Source organism: Podarcis cretensis (genome assembly GCF_951804945.1).
Source record: "Podarcis cretensis genome assembly, chromosome: 6".
NCBI classification, from domain to species: domain Eukaryota; kingdom Metazoa; phylum Chordata; class Lepidosauria; order Squamata; family Lacertidae; genus Podarcis; species Podarcis cretensis.
The window spans coordinates 78766622-78782525 of NC_137175.1; the positions used below are offsets into that span (position 1 = coordinate 78766622).

Below are 15904 nucleotides of genomic sequence, written 5' to 3' on the forward strand. Positions count from 1 at the left end.
GAATGTGATTGGCCAATTTGATATTTGTCAGGGGCTCAGGAGCAGAAGCACAGGGAAGAGGGGAGATGGAGAGTGAAGGGGAAGAATCTGAGGGCAGCGTAGGAGAAGATGACAGTGGCCCGAGAGATTCCATGAGCCTCTCCAGCGAATCGGAAGATTCACAGAAGGGGGCGCCGGTGGCCAGGGCAAGGGGGGTCCCAAGGGGGACACTCCAGAAGCAAGGGGCCAGCGGGGACTCCCAGAGCAGCAGTTGGAGATCAGGACCAGCTTCCCCACCTGAGCATAGTGGGGGGGAAGAGTCCCAGGTATCGGGGGTAGCGTCTCCCCCAGCAGGGAGAGAAGAGGAGTCAGGGCTGACCACGCCTCCATCGGAGAGTCAGGCAACGGAGGGGAGGTCAGGTCCAGCTAGCATCCCGGAAGAGGGAAGCAGTGACAGAAGCAGTGTAACGGTCAGGAGGAAGGTCACTGGGTTGGCGCGAGAGCCAAGTTCAAAAGTACAGGCGCGCAGGGCAGCAGAGAACGAGGATTGGGAACCGGGTCCTAAAGCCCGCCGGAGGCAGGGGGAGGAGTCAGGGGACTCAGCGTCAGAAGAGTCCAGAAAGGGGGATGCCCCAGCGGACAGGAGGACCCAGAGGAGAAGAGAGCAGAGGAAGAGGTGGAGCAGGGCTAGAATCTTAAACTGGTGTCAGGGGGGAGGAGATTCAGACGGAACTTCGGCGGTCTAGGGTTTAAGACGTAGAGCTGCGCGCTACGGCTTTGGAATGGAAACTGAACTTCAATAAAGACTTTTGTATATAACCACGACCTGGCGTTGGTCCTCTGTGAGCTGGGACCTTGGGCAGCTCTGACAATATTCCTCTCTCAACAGCACAATTTCATTTTCAGGTAAGATGACCCTTTGACATGGACAAAAGCAATTCATATTTATAGTCTATGATCCTGTGTCTCCATAGAAGCATTGTTGTATGAATGACTCAGCTGCCAGTTGGATGTCACACTGTGAATTTCCTATAGGAAAACTGGGAACAATCAACATCTTTCAAACGATCTTTGATTCAGGATGAAGATTTATACTGACCTAGATTGTTCCTGTAATTTGGTCCCCTTGAGTGCTGTCAATAAGTCAAAATGTACTGTGATTAGTATCTTATTCTTGAGGACTTCCTCATCTTTGAACTGTTTGCTACACAATCCAACTTCCAAAACATGTTGAAATAAAATTAAAATGTTGGTCTGACTATTGATAATAAAAGATTTTCCAATCCTTTTATCATCTGCAAGCAAATCCATTTCATTTAGATAACATGCACATTATCCAAGCTTCAGATATAGAATAGGTGCCATTTTGAGATGCTAAAGGAAATTTACTGCTTTCTAAACAAGAGTGAGGGATGCGGGTGGCACTATGGGTTAAACCACAGAGCCTAGGACTTGCCGATCAGAAGGTCGGCGGTTCGAATCCCCACGACGGGGTGAGCTCCTGTTGCTCGTTCCCTGCTCCTGCCAACCTAGCAGTTCGAAAGCACGTCAAAGTGCAAGTAGATAAATAGGTACCGCTCTGGTGGGAAGGTATATGGCGTTTCCGTGCACTGCTCTGGTTTGCCTGAAGCGGCTTAGTCATGGTGGCCACATGACCCGGAAGCTGTACGCCAGCTCCCTCAGCCAATAAAGCGAGATGAGCGCCACAACCCCAGAATCGGTCACGACTGGACCTAATGGTCAGGGGTCCCTTTACCTTTACTAAACAAGAGTGAACAATCGTTTTGTGAAGAAGAAAAAGCTAGTTTTTGTATGTTCCTCTTCGGTTTCCTTTGCATGCACACCGGAACCAAAATACCCTAAAACAAACAAAAATGTGCCCTTAATTTTATTTCGCCAATTAAAACTGGCCATCGGCCAGTACTAGTTAATCAACACAGGACTAGCTAATGAACCTAATAATAATAATAATAATAATAATAATAATAATAATAATAATATCTTTATTGTCATTGCCCCCTCTCAGGGACAACAAAATTTACTTGGCTGCTCCATCCACCCAGGTAGGGCACTCCACACAAAATCAGAACAACTATAAGAACACTAATTGAAACAATACAGTATAATACAGCAAGGAAGATTAGATGACTTTCAAAGTCCAGGTTTCCCATTCAGGGCTGAGATCGCTCTGGAGAAGAAGCTGTTCTTGAGACGGCTCGTTCTTGTCTTCATCGTCCTGTATCTCCGTCCCGACGGCAGGAGCTCGAAGAGACAGTGACCAGGATGCGATGGATCTTTTACTATGTCCAGTGCCTTCCTATGGCACCTTGTGGCATAAATCTGCTCTAAGGTGGAGAGTGGGCAGCCAACAATGCTCTCTGCTGCCTTAACAACTCTGCACAACCCCATCCTGTCCTGGGTAGTACAGCTTCCGTACCACACACATAAGCCATAAGTGAGAGGGGTTTCCCATTGCAGGTAATGTAGCAGTGTTCCCCAGTACTCCTTGTATCCAGGAAGGGGAAGGGGAGAAGGAGTTCAACCTCTGGGAATCTTTTGGCATGCATGGAACTCACGCATACAAGAAGATATGATGATCAACCAATTACAGCAAGTGGCCTTATGAGAATGGGGAAAAGGATACCTAAAGAAAGCTTCATAGGTTGAACTCAAAGTGATCATAACTAATCTTGCCCTGTAATTCCAAATGTATTGGCGTCCATCTATCTCAGGAGACAACGGAGGAGTGTGCCTTTGGGTGTGAAGTCAAACCATGGGAAGGTTGCAGCGCCTTCTGTGGCTGTAGAGAATGATAAGGGAGAGACATGTTTTGTTGCAGCTGAGGCAGGCGAAGGCTTCCGGGCTGTAATTTCAGGTTAGTGATAATCTGAACATCTGTAAAGGCCTTCACCTGGGGATAATAATACTGTGGAGGGGGTTATTGTTTTCGTTTGTTGTTACGGTATGTATTTTTGTGTTTTCGTATTGTAAACCACCCTTCGTCTCTTGGGAGACCTTAAATCCAGGTGAGTCACTGCCAGTTGCTGTAGAGATGTCAATGATGCTCTAGATCATGAGCAGGCAAACTAAGGTCCGGGGGCCGAATCCGGCCCAATCGCCTTCTAAATCCGGCCTGCGGACAGTCCGGGAATCAGCATGTTTTTACATGAGTAGAATGTGTGCTTTTATTTAAAATGCATCTCTGGGTTATTTGTGGGGCATAGGAATTTGTTCATTTCCCCCCCAAAAAATATAGTCTGACCCCTCACAAGGTCTGTGGGACAGTGGACCAGCCCCCTGCTGAAAAAGTTTGCTGACCCCTGCTCTAGATGGACCAATGGATTGACTTCTTATTGATGGACCAATTGGGCATCTTCTTATGTCTTATGGAACTGGGATTTCCTTTCACAGAAAAACACAGAAGTAGAACCTTCCTAGAGCTCTGACAGTTATAATGTAAAGAAAGAATTGCTGTTGTGTTTCCTGACAATTCATGTTGCTGCAGTTGTTCAGAACTGCTGACGTTTTCCATGCAAATATTATAAAATGCCAGACCCTCCAAGTGTCCTTATTTTCAGGGACAGTCCTGGATTTACAGAAGCTGTCCCGGTTGCTGATTTGATCCCTGAATGTCCTGCTTTTCCTTAGGATGTCCCTATTTTGATCAGAGAAATGTTGGAGGGTAGGGAGTTATGTAGCCCCCGAACCAAGGAGCTAAGTAACTATACAACCTTTGGAAGATATCTGAAGGCAGTCCTGTATAGGGAAGCTTTTAAACATTTAATGTTTTATTATGTGTGGTTTTTTTATATGTTGGAAACCGCTCAAGTAGCTAGGGTAACCCAGTCAGATGGGCAGGGTATAAATAACAAAATTATTAGTATTATGGAATAGAAGGTCCCTATTTTCATCAGAGAAATATTGGAGGGTATTAAATGCTTGGCAATGGCTTAAATAGCATTCTAAATTACTCTTTCATTATAAATTATGAAAAGCATCATGAATTTCTAGTGCATGGTACCACTGGACAATTTCTCTTCATATATTTTAAACATTCAGTAGAGAACTTCACTTGATAGGAGAACTGCCAGTTTTTGCCCTCTTGGCTTTCTTCCTGTTGACAGCGTGCAGAGATGCAGAACAGATTTCCTTGCACTGCATTCTCTCTGTTCGACATGCTATCTAGAAAATCCAGCCCATCATCCCAGTGTTGAAATCTTGCGCAAATTTCCATCTTCTGGTTTCCTTCACTTCGGAGACCAGGGCCTTCAGGAAGGCAAAGGAACTTTGCATGGGGGCAAAGGCAGATCAGAAAATAATGGTAAGATGTCCAACTTTACAGAGGACCATCATTTTTCTGAAGGGCTGTCCAGTTTAAAGACAAAGAATGATGTGTGCATGGTCCATATGGGTGGTCCGCTATAAATCCATCACTAGTGACACGTTGCAGAATACACACAGCCACCCACCCAGCCACACACCATAAGTCTGAAACAAAAGGCAGGTAAAAAGGTAAAGGACCCTTGGACAGTTAAGTCCAGTCAAAGGCGACTTTGGGGTTGAGGCGCTCACCTCGCTTTCAGGCCAAGGGAGCCGGAGTTTGTCCACAGACCGTTTTCTGGGTCATGTGGCCAGCCAGCATGACTTAGCCGCTTCTGGCACAACGGAACACCGGGACGGAAGCCAGAGAGCACAGAAACACCATTTACCTTCCCGCCGGAGCGGTACCTATTTATCTACTTGCACTGCCGTGCTTTCGAACTGTTAGGTTGGCAGGAGCTGGGACAGAACAACAGGAGCTCACACTGTCGCGGGGATTTGAACCACCGACCTTCTGATCGGCAAGCCCAAGAGGCTCCGTTGTTTAGACCACAGCTCCACCCGCATCTTTAGTCTGAAACAGTGTGTAGTAGAAAGGTCAGTCTTATTCATCCTACCATGTGGTTTTAGGGTAGCCTTTGGACAAAAGCTGAAATACAGTAAACTCCCATGTTCCTTCCCTCCCTGCCATATTCCTTAAGACACCACTGCCTTAAGACATTTGTGAGGATCCTTGTTGCATTGATTGAAATAATAAGGGCAATTTAACACCAATCTAACTTCAAACTGAATGTATAAAATTAGACCCATCTGGAGGAGCCCTTGCCGGCTCTTTCTGTGTACGTGACATGGCATCAGCAGAGCAGAAACAGCAAAACATTTTCAAAAAGTGGTTGCATTCCTCTCTTTCTAAACAAACTATCAAATGTTTGCATGAAGGGATATGTCAAAAGCTGCTGAGAATCAATGCTGGAATCTTGGCAGAAGAGAAGCTTTCCTAAAAGAGGTTATGTGCTTACTGGGGAAGAGGCAATTTGGATCAAGGATTCCTAATCTGCAGAATGGTTGCTGTTGACCTGGCTAATGTACTTAGGCTAGCAGTCATAATCCCAAGAATCACACAATTGCTGTAAGACATTCCAACCCTTTAGTCACTGGCCAAAAATGATAAGAGCAAAAGGCTCATATGCAAATACTGTTTCTCTTCCAAAGCAGAAAGTGGTCTTCTTACTCGGGTCTTACTCAAAATTTATTAATATTGTAAACTTTAATATTTAATTTGTTAACGTTAAAAAAATGCCCTGCCAATGCCAATATTTCATAGGAGAATATTCAGAAGCACACCCCAATGGCCATAGGATCATCCCAGGCAGAGAGAGAGAGCTCTCATCATTGTAAAAATAAAAGTGAAAATGGGGACATCAAGGTTGGTTATTTCCTTGGGAAGAAAAAGTGGGATAAAGCAGGTATGGGGGTTTATCAAGAGAGTGTGGGTTATGGCAGCTCTGCAAAGAAGCCCAATATTGTTACATCCATTTTACTGGAGGTGGGAAGGGATGCAGAGTTTATGACCACTTAGCAGTGTAGCAATCCCTTCTCCTGCTGCTCTTGCCATTTGGGGAAATGCAAGTTAAAGTTGATTGCATCAGCGGTGCAATTAATCAAGGGCCAGAGCGGGTTGATGGGAGCCAGAAGTGAGATTAAAAGTTTCATTGGCAAGATACAATCACACACGTCAGGTCTACTCATCGTGAAACAACAGAGGAGTAGAGATGGTATAGGAGTTTCTCAGAGGCCAGGTCTACCTAGCTTGGAATTTACCAGAAATGGTAGTCTGTTCTCAAACACTAGTTTTGTATGTACGGTGTGTATTTTGCCCTCAACCTGGAAAAAATCCTGCAGACGCCCTGGTGACTATCGGTTACATGTTGGGCATCTGAAAGACCTGCTGTGAAATTTCTCATCCACCACCTTCCGATGTTCTTTTCAGACAGTCCGTCCTTCACACCCTAGGCTCACACTGTCAATTACTTTAGCACAACTGCCACTGCTAAAGTAGACAGACACCTTGTGGGGCAACATTAACATTCATTAGTTCCTAGTCCTACTAGCTAATTTCCATTGATTGAGAGAGCTGCAGTGCTGAAGACAGGTGTAGTTAAGCAAACCAAGGTTTACAGCAGAGCTGGGGCCCCTTGGGCTCCACAGATGTTACTGAACTACAACTTCCATCCTCCCTGGGCATTGGCCATGCTTGCTGGGGCTGATGGGAATTGGAGTCCAGCAACATCTGGAAGGCTACAGGTTCCCTGTCCCCAGTTCACAGCAAACAACTAAACAATTCTACGAAATCTCGCAAGGGCCAAAAGAAAACAGCAACCCTTACAAAGCAAGGAAAAGGACATTTATTTACAAAGGTAATAATAACACATCAACTAGCTACAGAACTTCAGCTACTTTGCTGTTTAGCGGAACAACATTTTACAAATGGGAGCGGAGGTAATGTAAACACGAATATTCTATTCACAGGATAAAAAAAACTTTGTTACTACAAACAGATTTAAATAATACTGTGCAAGACGTAAAAGTACCAAGAACATGAAATTGCAGGTGAGGGTGTCGAGAATCTTTTCAGGAGGACATATCATCACTCCACTGGAAATGAATTTCATGAGCGCTATTGTACAAGCTAATTTTTGTAAAATTACAGTTGAGAGCGTCCTTCAAAGTAGACATTAAAAGTCAGTTTTGTTGTTTTGTAGTTAGAATTTAGGGAGACAACACATGTTTTGAACTCCACTTAATATGAGTGGAGGACGTTCTGCCATGTGATCATAAGCATATTTATTGAGATAAATATGCCCTATGAAGCGTGCATAGGTTTGCAGCCTTAGTTTTATTCAGTCATAGAGAATGACATCACAGAACATTGTCTACACACTACCATGTTGTGACAGTTTTAAACAAGCTTAACTGTTGCAGCTCCCCCCCCCCCAAGATTCCTGGGAACTGTAGTCTAGCATGGGTGCTGAGGAACATGTTAAGAGTTCCACCTAGTCTTTCTCATAGAACTTCACTTTACACTGCTGTAGGTTCGTGAAACTACCAGATTACATTGCTGAAAATGACGGAAAGGATTGGGTATGTATACAGACCCAATGTCATGTTAGTTCAAATGTGTGGTGTGGATCTGCCCAACTGTAAGAAGTACAGTTGATTTCAATGGAAAGATTAAGTGTGTCTTTTAAAATACCCTCCACTGGAATCCAGTGGATTAGAGGGGAGGGGAACCCCACACTCTGTAATAATACAACCTCACCAGTGTTATTTTCTGAACCATCCGTGACAGATCTGTGACTTTATGGCCCATGTTCAGCTAAAATATATGCTATTTATAAGGATGGTATAATGCTTCCAGTATTTCCTTCTGTGAAGGCAGTTCGAAAAGAAGTGATTAACCTTTTATTAATAGATAACGTCTGCCCTGCAGACACAGGTGGATTTAGGGGTGCCTGAGTGGTTCAGTTCCACTGGGTGCAGAGCTTTGGGGGCACCACAGCTATGATGTAGAATGAAATTGTGGTGTCGCTGCTGAAATTTGAAACCCCATGGTCTGCCATTGCCCACAGATCCCTTAACTTAGCTACCAAAAGATGTGAAGCTGTATATATCACATTTTAAAACCTTCAGGTAGGTGGCCGTGTTGGTCTGACACAGTCGGAATATATTTTTTAAAAAATAATAATTGTCCAGTGACACCTTAGAGACCAACTAAGTTTGTTCTTGGTATAAGCTTTCGTGTGCACGCACACTTCTTCAGATACCTTGTCCTTCCACTAAGAATTTCAGGGCAGCACCCATAGCCCTATCCCCATTTTCTCACTACAACAACCCTGTGAGGTAGGTTAGCTTGAGAGAGGGACTGACCCCAGGGAGCCCAGCGAGATTAACAGCTGCGTAGGGACAAACCTGGGTCTCCCCAGTCCTAGCTCAACACACTTAACAACTACACCACAGTGATTCTCACGAAAGTGCGTATTTTTGGTTTATCACATTGAGTTATGATGAGGAAGTTCATCAAAGCAATGCACAACATTATCCACCTCTGTTAATCTTGCAGAAAACGTGTGGTTACTCTTGCTCTGTTTATACTTTTGGTTTCAGGGAGTTCACCAGGCTGTAGGATCTGTTGATTTTCGCCTTTCGGAAAATGTAAATCAGTAGGGCTGCCATGGGTCCAGCTGCCGTTGCTAACGAAGAAACAGCAATGATCACAGGAGTCACGTAATCTGGCTCTTCTATTCTCTCTGCAGAAATCAGGGGGAAGATAAAGAAGTTGAAAGAAGTTGAGCTACTATATCAGTAGTGCTACCTTAAAGACAATACATCTTCACACAGAGTAGCTAATGTACCGCCCTACAGATGATGTTGGACTACAACTCCCATCATCCCTGACCTTTAGTCACACTTGCTTTGGCTGATGGGAATTGTAGTCCAACATCACGCAAGGTGTTCCATGTTGGTTAGCTTTGTCCTAACAAAATAATTCCCTTCCCTTCTGAATTTAACAACACTCTTGCTCCCTCCTCCAACTCAACTGTTTGCGTCATTGTTAGGGATGGAGGAAAAATTCAATTTGGTACACCTTTATAAGTCAAATCCACAAAATTCGCACTTTCTGAAACAATATGTTCAATATGAATCCTTCAAAATCCACACCTATCCGAATATTGTGATGTAAATAATATTGACAAAAATTGATAGGCTGTTATTCTAAAGCAGCAATGCAGCAGCAAGCAAAGGCTATAGCTGCCAAGTCAGCTGCTTGTGGCTGGAAAGCCAAACAGGATGTGGGTGACTGTTGCCATGGGAACAAAGGGGCAATCCATTCTGTATTGAGCACCGGATGTTAGCTCAGTGTGTGTGTCATATGACCTGTACTGGAAGTACATGGGTGGAGTTTATTCTTACTGCTGTTGAGTGCAGACATGTTTTCTCTGTACTGAAGTGAAAGACAGAAATAAAGGATGTAAATAGTTTTCTGTCTGCTTCTTTCCCCTCCCTGGGGGACACCAAAGGGGAGAGAGAAGGAACGGTGTGTTTTTCTCACAGCCTGAGAAAAATCGCCGAGACCTCGCCAGCTTATCTGTCGGGAGTAGCAGCCGGGAGGTCGCCAAGGAATATCTGCCGGTGCCTACGCTGTGGCACATTCCTCTGACCGAGGCAGAATTCCAACATAGGCTAGGTCAAAAGTGTGCATAGAAATGAAGGTATTAGTAAAAATAACATACAAAAATGCAAATTGCTTGCAAAAATGCGCACATTAAAAGTGCAAGCAAAAACGTGTTTGTTAAGAGAAATTCATGCTAAAACGGTGATGAATTTTCTTGTGGATTTCTTTTAAAAAACACAAACACACAAATTGCTGCAAAATGTGGAAAGCTGAATTTAAGACTGAAAACTGGAGAAATGGAGAGAACTAAAATGGACAGTTTCTTCCACTGCTAGATCTTCTTGAGTAAAGAGACATAATAAAACACCCAAACTGTTGCCGAAGATATGGTATTTTTCCTCCCTTAAATTATTTTCCGTGGTTTAACGTCTTTGTCAATTTTGCTGTACTCTTTTTGGCATGTCTTCTCCAGTTTTCAGTCTTAAATTCAGCTTTCCACATTTTTTGTTCAGACAAGCACATCCCGACACTTGGATGTTGTTCGGGTATCATGCTTCATTTTTATTATTACTATTAGTTTTAATTAACTTTAAATATTTTAAATTGTTTTTAAATCTATTATTCTTGAGGATCCTAATATTTCTTGTAAACCACCTAGGGCTTATACTGCAACTAAGTACAGTGGTACTTCTGGATGCGAACGGGATCCGTTCCGGAGCCCCATTTGCACCCTGAAGCGAATGTAACACGCAACTGTGCATGCGCGGGTCACGTTTCGCCACTTCCGCGCATGCACGTGATGTCATTCTTAGCGTCTGCGCATGCGCGAGCGGCGAAAGCCAGAAGTATTCATCCTGAAGCTACTTCAACCCAAGTTATGACTGTAGTTATCTCTCTGGCTAACTCAGGTATTGATTGACTACAACTCCCATGATTGCCACATCTCTGGTGTGACGAAACAATAGTTGGGGAGGGGCAGTGAATTACTTACCTTTGACTATTTTGTCCTCTTCTGTACTGTTTCCAACATCATCAACTTTCACTGCGTACGTGATTATATTGTTTCTGGATGCTGTATACGTTGTAAAGATTCTTCCGTTTGTGGTGAGGGAAGTTTCCTTTTCCGGATCGTCCCCTTTGCTGTCAGTCGCTTGATGTTGAGTATTATAGGTTGTGCTCTTAATGGCGAAATCTTCCACCTCAGTAACAGTTTCAGTTTGATCTGTTAATGCTGGAGTGGAGGGTGGCAATTCTGGAGTGGAGGGTGACAATTCTGGATTGGAGGGTGACAATTCTGAAGCAGTTGCTGACAATTCTGGAGTAGAATGTGACATTTCTGGAGTAGAGGGTGACAAGACTGAAGAAAAAGGGGGATATATTCATAATCAATCCAGATAAAAAGGTTGAGTTAAACTGTGCAAATACTGTCAAATGTTGAAAACAAGAATCACATACAGATATCAACTTTTCAAATATTTGGCAAACATTTGAGCATTCAGAGCTGGGGAGTATTCCAGTACTAAAAACTGAAGAGAAGGATTTAGCGGGCAAGTTAATTTCATCTCTGCCCTTAACCAAAAGTGAAGAGCACACAATCTGGCCCTAGAAATCAAAGCTGAACTTGTTTGGCTGTAAACCTTTATTTACCTTGAACAATTATTTCCACAGTCCTGCTTTCTTTCCCAGCCACGTTAACTGCTTCACACTCATAAAGTCCCATAGCTTCTGCTTGTACGGCTTTTATGGTTAAAGTAGCACCTTCCAAAACGAGCCGAGAGCCTCCACCCAAAAGCTGCTTTTTCCAGAAGACCTTTGGGGTGGGACTCCCGTAGGTGGAACAAGTCAGAGTTACGGTGTCTCCTTCCTTCACTGTGTTAGAAGGCACAGCGACAATCCTTGTATTCCTTGGTCCATCTAGAAAACAAAATACCAAAGGGATGCACTTTATCCAAGCCTTGACTAAAGATGTGAGATGTGTTCTGCAGATACCCTGGCTGGTCTTAAAACAAATCTCACAGCCTTAGCCCCACAGCTGGAATATGGAGATTTTTTTTTCATTTATCTATTTCAGTTATTTATACCACACTCTTCAAAGCAAAAGTTTTCACGAAGCAGCTTATGCTAACACCAGCGCTTTCCAGAACACGAAGGTCTTCTGCTAAACACATCTGAAGGCAAGAAGAGGGGCTCTTGGTCAGTCTTGACCTGTCTTACAGGGCAAGGGCACTCAGAAATGTAATAACAACACCATTCTGCCCTGTGAGGAGGCAGAGAGCAGGGCAGGCAGAGATACAAAGTCCACCCTCTTCCAGGGCCAACAGACACCACCTGCCCTGTAAGAAGGAAGAGAGGACTTGGGGAGAGGGCTGTTTGTGTTCGTTTGTGTTTTTATTTTTATCTGCCAGAGAGTCAATCGCAAAACTGGAGAGCTCTAAAACTCAGTTTGGGTGCCTGAGCAGAAAGGCAGCATATAAATTCATTGAGTAAATTACAAATAAATAAAATAGATGCTAAGTATTGCTTATTTATTCAAACTTACATTCCACACTTAGTGTTTCTGCCCTTTTGACTTTCCCAAACTCATTCTCTGCTTCGCACTCGTAGTCTCCTGCATCATCAGGAGTCGCTCTAGGGATGTGGACGACTCCATCCTTGCTATCAAGGACCACTTCTTCACTGGCTGATTTCCTCCTTATGGTGACCTTGGCAGCAGGGTTGCCCTTTGCAAAGCACTGCAAAGTAACACTTTCTCCTTCCTTAACTGACCCAGCAGGAGGGATGGAGAAGTCTGGAAGTCTGGGGGCATCTACGAGAGGAGAAACAACCACGTTGCAAACCTGTCATTAGTGTACGTTGTTAAATGTTTTCATTCAGTTCAGTAAGTTTATTGTGCTAGCCAAAAGCTCTGACCATTACATTATAGTGTACAAAATACAAACATAGCAACAATACAACCAACACCAATAATATAAAGGAAAGAAAAATCAGATTAAACATCTCCAAAATAGATCATAGCAATATCATCTAACTCTTTCCAGTTTTAATTTTCCCTTTGCAGCCAGTGCCAAAAGATCTACTTCGTGTGTCACAAAGCATTAGTGTCTCCCTATGTATTATTGCTTTCATATGGTTTATTTTCTTTACTTATCAAGATATACTCATCGCTTAATTGTAGTAAAAACCAGCAAGTAGTTTACGCTAAACAATGGCCAAATCAAGAGCAAAAATGGGACAGATTTATTATTACAGTGGTACCTCGGGTCAAGTACTTAATTCGTTCCGGAGGTCCGTTCTTAACCTGAAACTGTTCTTAACCTGAAGCACCACTTGAGCTCATGGGGCCTCCCACTGCTGCTCTGCTGCTGACACGCGATTTCTGTTCTCATCCTGAGGTAAAGTTCTTAACTACTTCCAGGTTAGCGGAGTCTGTAACCCGAAGTGTTTGTAACCCAAGGTACCACTGTATTATTAACCCAGCAGGCCTTTTTTCAGCAAGGTTGTTCCCCTGTGTCACTAAATTTGTCACACACTACAGTGGACGCGGGTGGCGCTGTGGTCTAAACCACAGAGCCTAGGGCTTGCTGATCAGAAGGTCGGCGGTTTGAATCCCCGCGACGGGGTGAGCTGCCGTTGTTCAGTCCCAGCTCCTAGCAGCTCGAAACCACGTCAAAGTGCAAGTAGATAAATAGGTACTGCTCTGGTGGGAAGATAAGCGGTGTTTCCGTGCACTGCTGTGGTTCGCCAGAAGTGGCTTAGTCATGCTGGTCACATGACCCGGAAGCTGTCTGCAGACAAATGCTGGCTCCCTAAGTCTATAGAACGAGATGAGCGTGCAACCCCAGAGTCATCTGCGACTGGACCTAATGGTCAGGGGTACCTTTACCTTTACAGTGTGTAAATATGAAAACTATGTCACATCCACACTGATGATGATGATGATGATGATGGGATAATTAATCAGTGCTGCACCCTAGGTCTTGATTCTCTCCTGTACATCTAACATAGACCTGAATACCAATTGTCTCAATTTACTTACAGTTAACATGCAGTATTTGTGTTGTTTTCCTCGCCTTGGGCTCAAACTCCATCTCATCAATTGGCAGTTCAGCTCTGCATGTGATTTCTTTCCCATTATCTTCTTCACTGGGAGTAAACGTCATGCTTGCACTTTTCGTCTTGACAGATTTGCTAAGGGATTCTCGGGAAAACTCTGTCATCCGACGAACCTCCCCTTCTATCTCCAAGTAGATCTCCAGCCGGTCAGCGGGATACACTTTAGGAACATGGCAGGTGATAGTGGCTGGTTCCCCCAGAATAAGCGGCTGGCTGATCTCTATAACAGGATCACTGGGGAATGCTAGAAATAGGACACAGAAGGAGAAAAGGTTACTCAAGAGAGGCTCAAAGTGGAATGTCTGCATGTTGTGCACACACCCTAGATTCAGGTTTCTGGTGTTTTGAGTATGATCTGCTTCTCAAGTTAAGACCTATCACAGCTGAAGGAAAACTGAAGCAGCAGTGAGGTGGTTTTCATATGGGAATTTCAAGAACAGAAAGAACTTTCCAAATTCCGCATGTTTGTTGAACAAGTACTCATTCAGCTGCATCAAAATATGAAGGACCCACTTGCTTCCGTGTATTTAGAAAGCAACATGGAAAATTTCTACCATGTGTTTTAAATTATAATGGCTCCATCTGTACAGTGGGACCTTGGTTCTTGAACTTAATCCGTTCCGGGAGTCTGTTCGACACCTAAAACCATTCAAAAACCAAGGGATGGCTTCCAATTGGCTGCAGCTTCCAAAAAAGTTCACAAACCAGAACACTCACTTCTTGGGTTTTCGGCGTTCGGGAGCCAAGCCATTTGAATACCAAGGTACCATTGTACTGGGGAGTCGTCCCCCCTCACTGACAATATTCAATTGGAAACTCTTCAAGAGCTTGACTGTGCTTTGTTCACCTCCTGCTCCCTTCAATGAGGCTTAAGCAGGTGGATTTCCATGGAGATTTTGTTCAACACAACCTATTCAGTATGTTAATGCACGCTGCAGAGAAAGCAGGTAATGGGAAGCTTTTTCTTCCTCTCACACAATACTAGAACTCAGGGCCATCTAATGGGCAACCTCACATATAAATGATTGCAACCCCCTGCAATGCAGGAACATGCAGCTGTCCCATATGGGGTTTGAACCTGCAACCTTGCCGTTATCAGCACCACACGCTAACCAGCTGAGCTATAATGGTAGCAAGGCTCTTTGTGTCCAGATAGGGCTGCAGGTCATAGATCAGCCAAAACTGATAAAAGACACTTCATGCCTCTAAGAGCGACTTCATATACAGTGGTGGGTCCAAAATTGCTTAACTGAACTTTTTTGAGGAGGGGGTGCAGGCCCCTCACCCCAGGAGAATGCTACTCAGTTTATTCACACTGTATAAACTGGTGTGCAACCTCTTTCTGTAATCTGGGTTGTCTTGAGCAAAACAAACAAATTCAGAAATGAGCACAGATCAAATGAGACACACGTGGAAAAATAAACACGTAAAATCCTGGATCTAGACCGTGGAAAAAGTAAGGTGCATCTAAAACAGAGAAAACAAACCGGCGCCAAGGGTTATAATTATTAGTAGGCTGAAACGTGATTGTTTCAGAGGGTTGTGCAGGAATACTACTTACAGTAAATGTCAATTTGCACCCTCTGTTGTTTCCGGACTTCCCCGCATGTAGCGATGCAGAGATATTCGTGCTCGTTTTCAAAGCCAACCTTCATCGTTAAGACTGAGCTGCTTCCCCGTCGGCTCACATTTGCACCTAATGGGAAGTCAAGCTGAGTCCTCCATGAAAAAGTGGGGCGATCACAGCCAGTTGTGTTGCACCATAGCACCAGGTCTTCACCGATCTGTGCGGCAACTTGGTGGCCGGGCACAATGTCCTCCACCTCAAATGCTTTAGCTGAAAGAAGAGGGAAAGAAACAGGGTCAATCTCTTTAATTCAGTTAGGCTTTATATTTTCCTGTAATGGCATTCCCCACCATATAGGCAATGTCTAAATCCGTCAGATTGTCTATTCTCAACAAGTCATCTCCAGACCACACCCCATTGAATTCAATGGCACTTTCTGCCAAGCAAGGACACACAACTGTCTAAGCAAATACTGTACTGAGTTTCAGGTGTCTGGGGTTAAATCTACAATTGTGACAGTTTATAAACCTATACAAGTTTATGCTTGCTGGCGACCTAAGATCCACCTGTCACCAACTGCTTTGAACAGCCGACAGCAGGTGAATTATTGCCCCAAAGGCCTTGTTTAATTCATTTCACTTGACCTGTTTAATACACAAATTGATTTTGCATACAACTATAACAGCATTTCTAAAATTGCATGATCTGTACATAAGTACGTGGGCAGGAATTCCAATGTAAAGTTACCTGGC

The 15904-nt window shown here is 43.9% G+C and overlaps 1 protein-coding gene across 2 annotated transcripts in view; it reads right to left on the minus strand.

Moving 5' to 3' along the window:
• VCAM1 (vascular cell adhesion molecule 1) overlaps positions 1 to 15904 on the minus strand; it is a 113997-nt gene that overhangs the window by 96541 nt on the left and 1552 nt on the right. The window contains exons 2-7 of one of the 2 annotated variants that reach the window (XR_013840029.1): positions 15147 to 15422; positions 13509 to 13829; positions 12012 to 12278; positions 11120 to 11386; positions 10464 to 10829; positions 7794 to 8606 (exon numbers count right to left, since the gene is read on the minus strand). Coding sequence is in view for 1 of the 2 variants with exons in the window: in XM_079981471.1 (XP_079837597.1) it covers positions 8446 to 8606; positions 10464 to 10829; positions 11120 to 11386; positions 12012 to 12278; positions 13509 to 13829; positions 15147 to 15422 (1658 nt within the window). In the remaining variant the exon portion in view is untranslated. Of the gene's footprint in view, positions 1 to 6681; positions 8607 to 10463; positions 10830 to 11119; positions 11387 to 12011; positions 12279 to 13508; positions 13830 to 15146; positions 15423 to 15904 lie in introns of those variants that run through there. The other variant, XM_079981471.1, reaches the window with a different exon arrangement.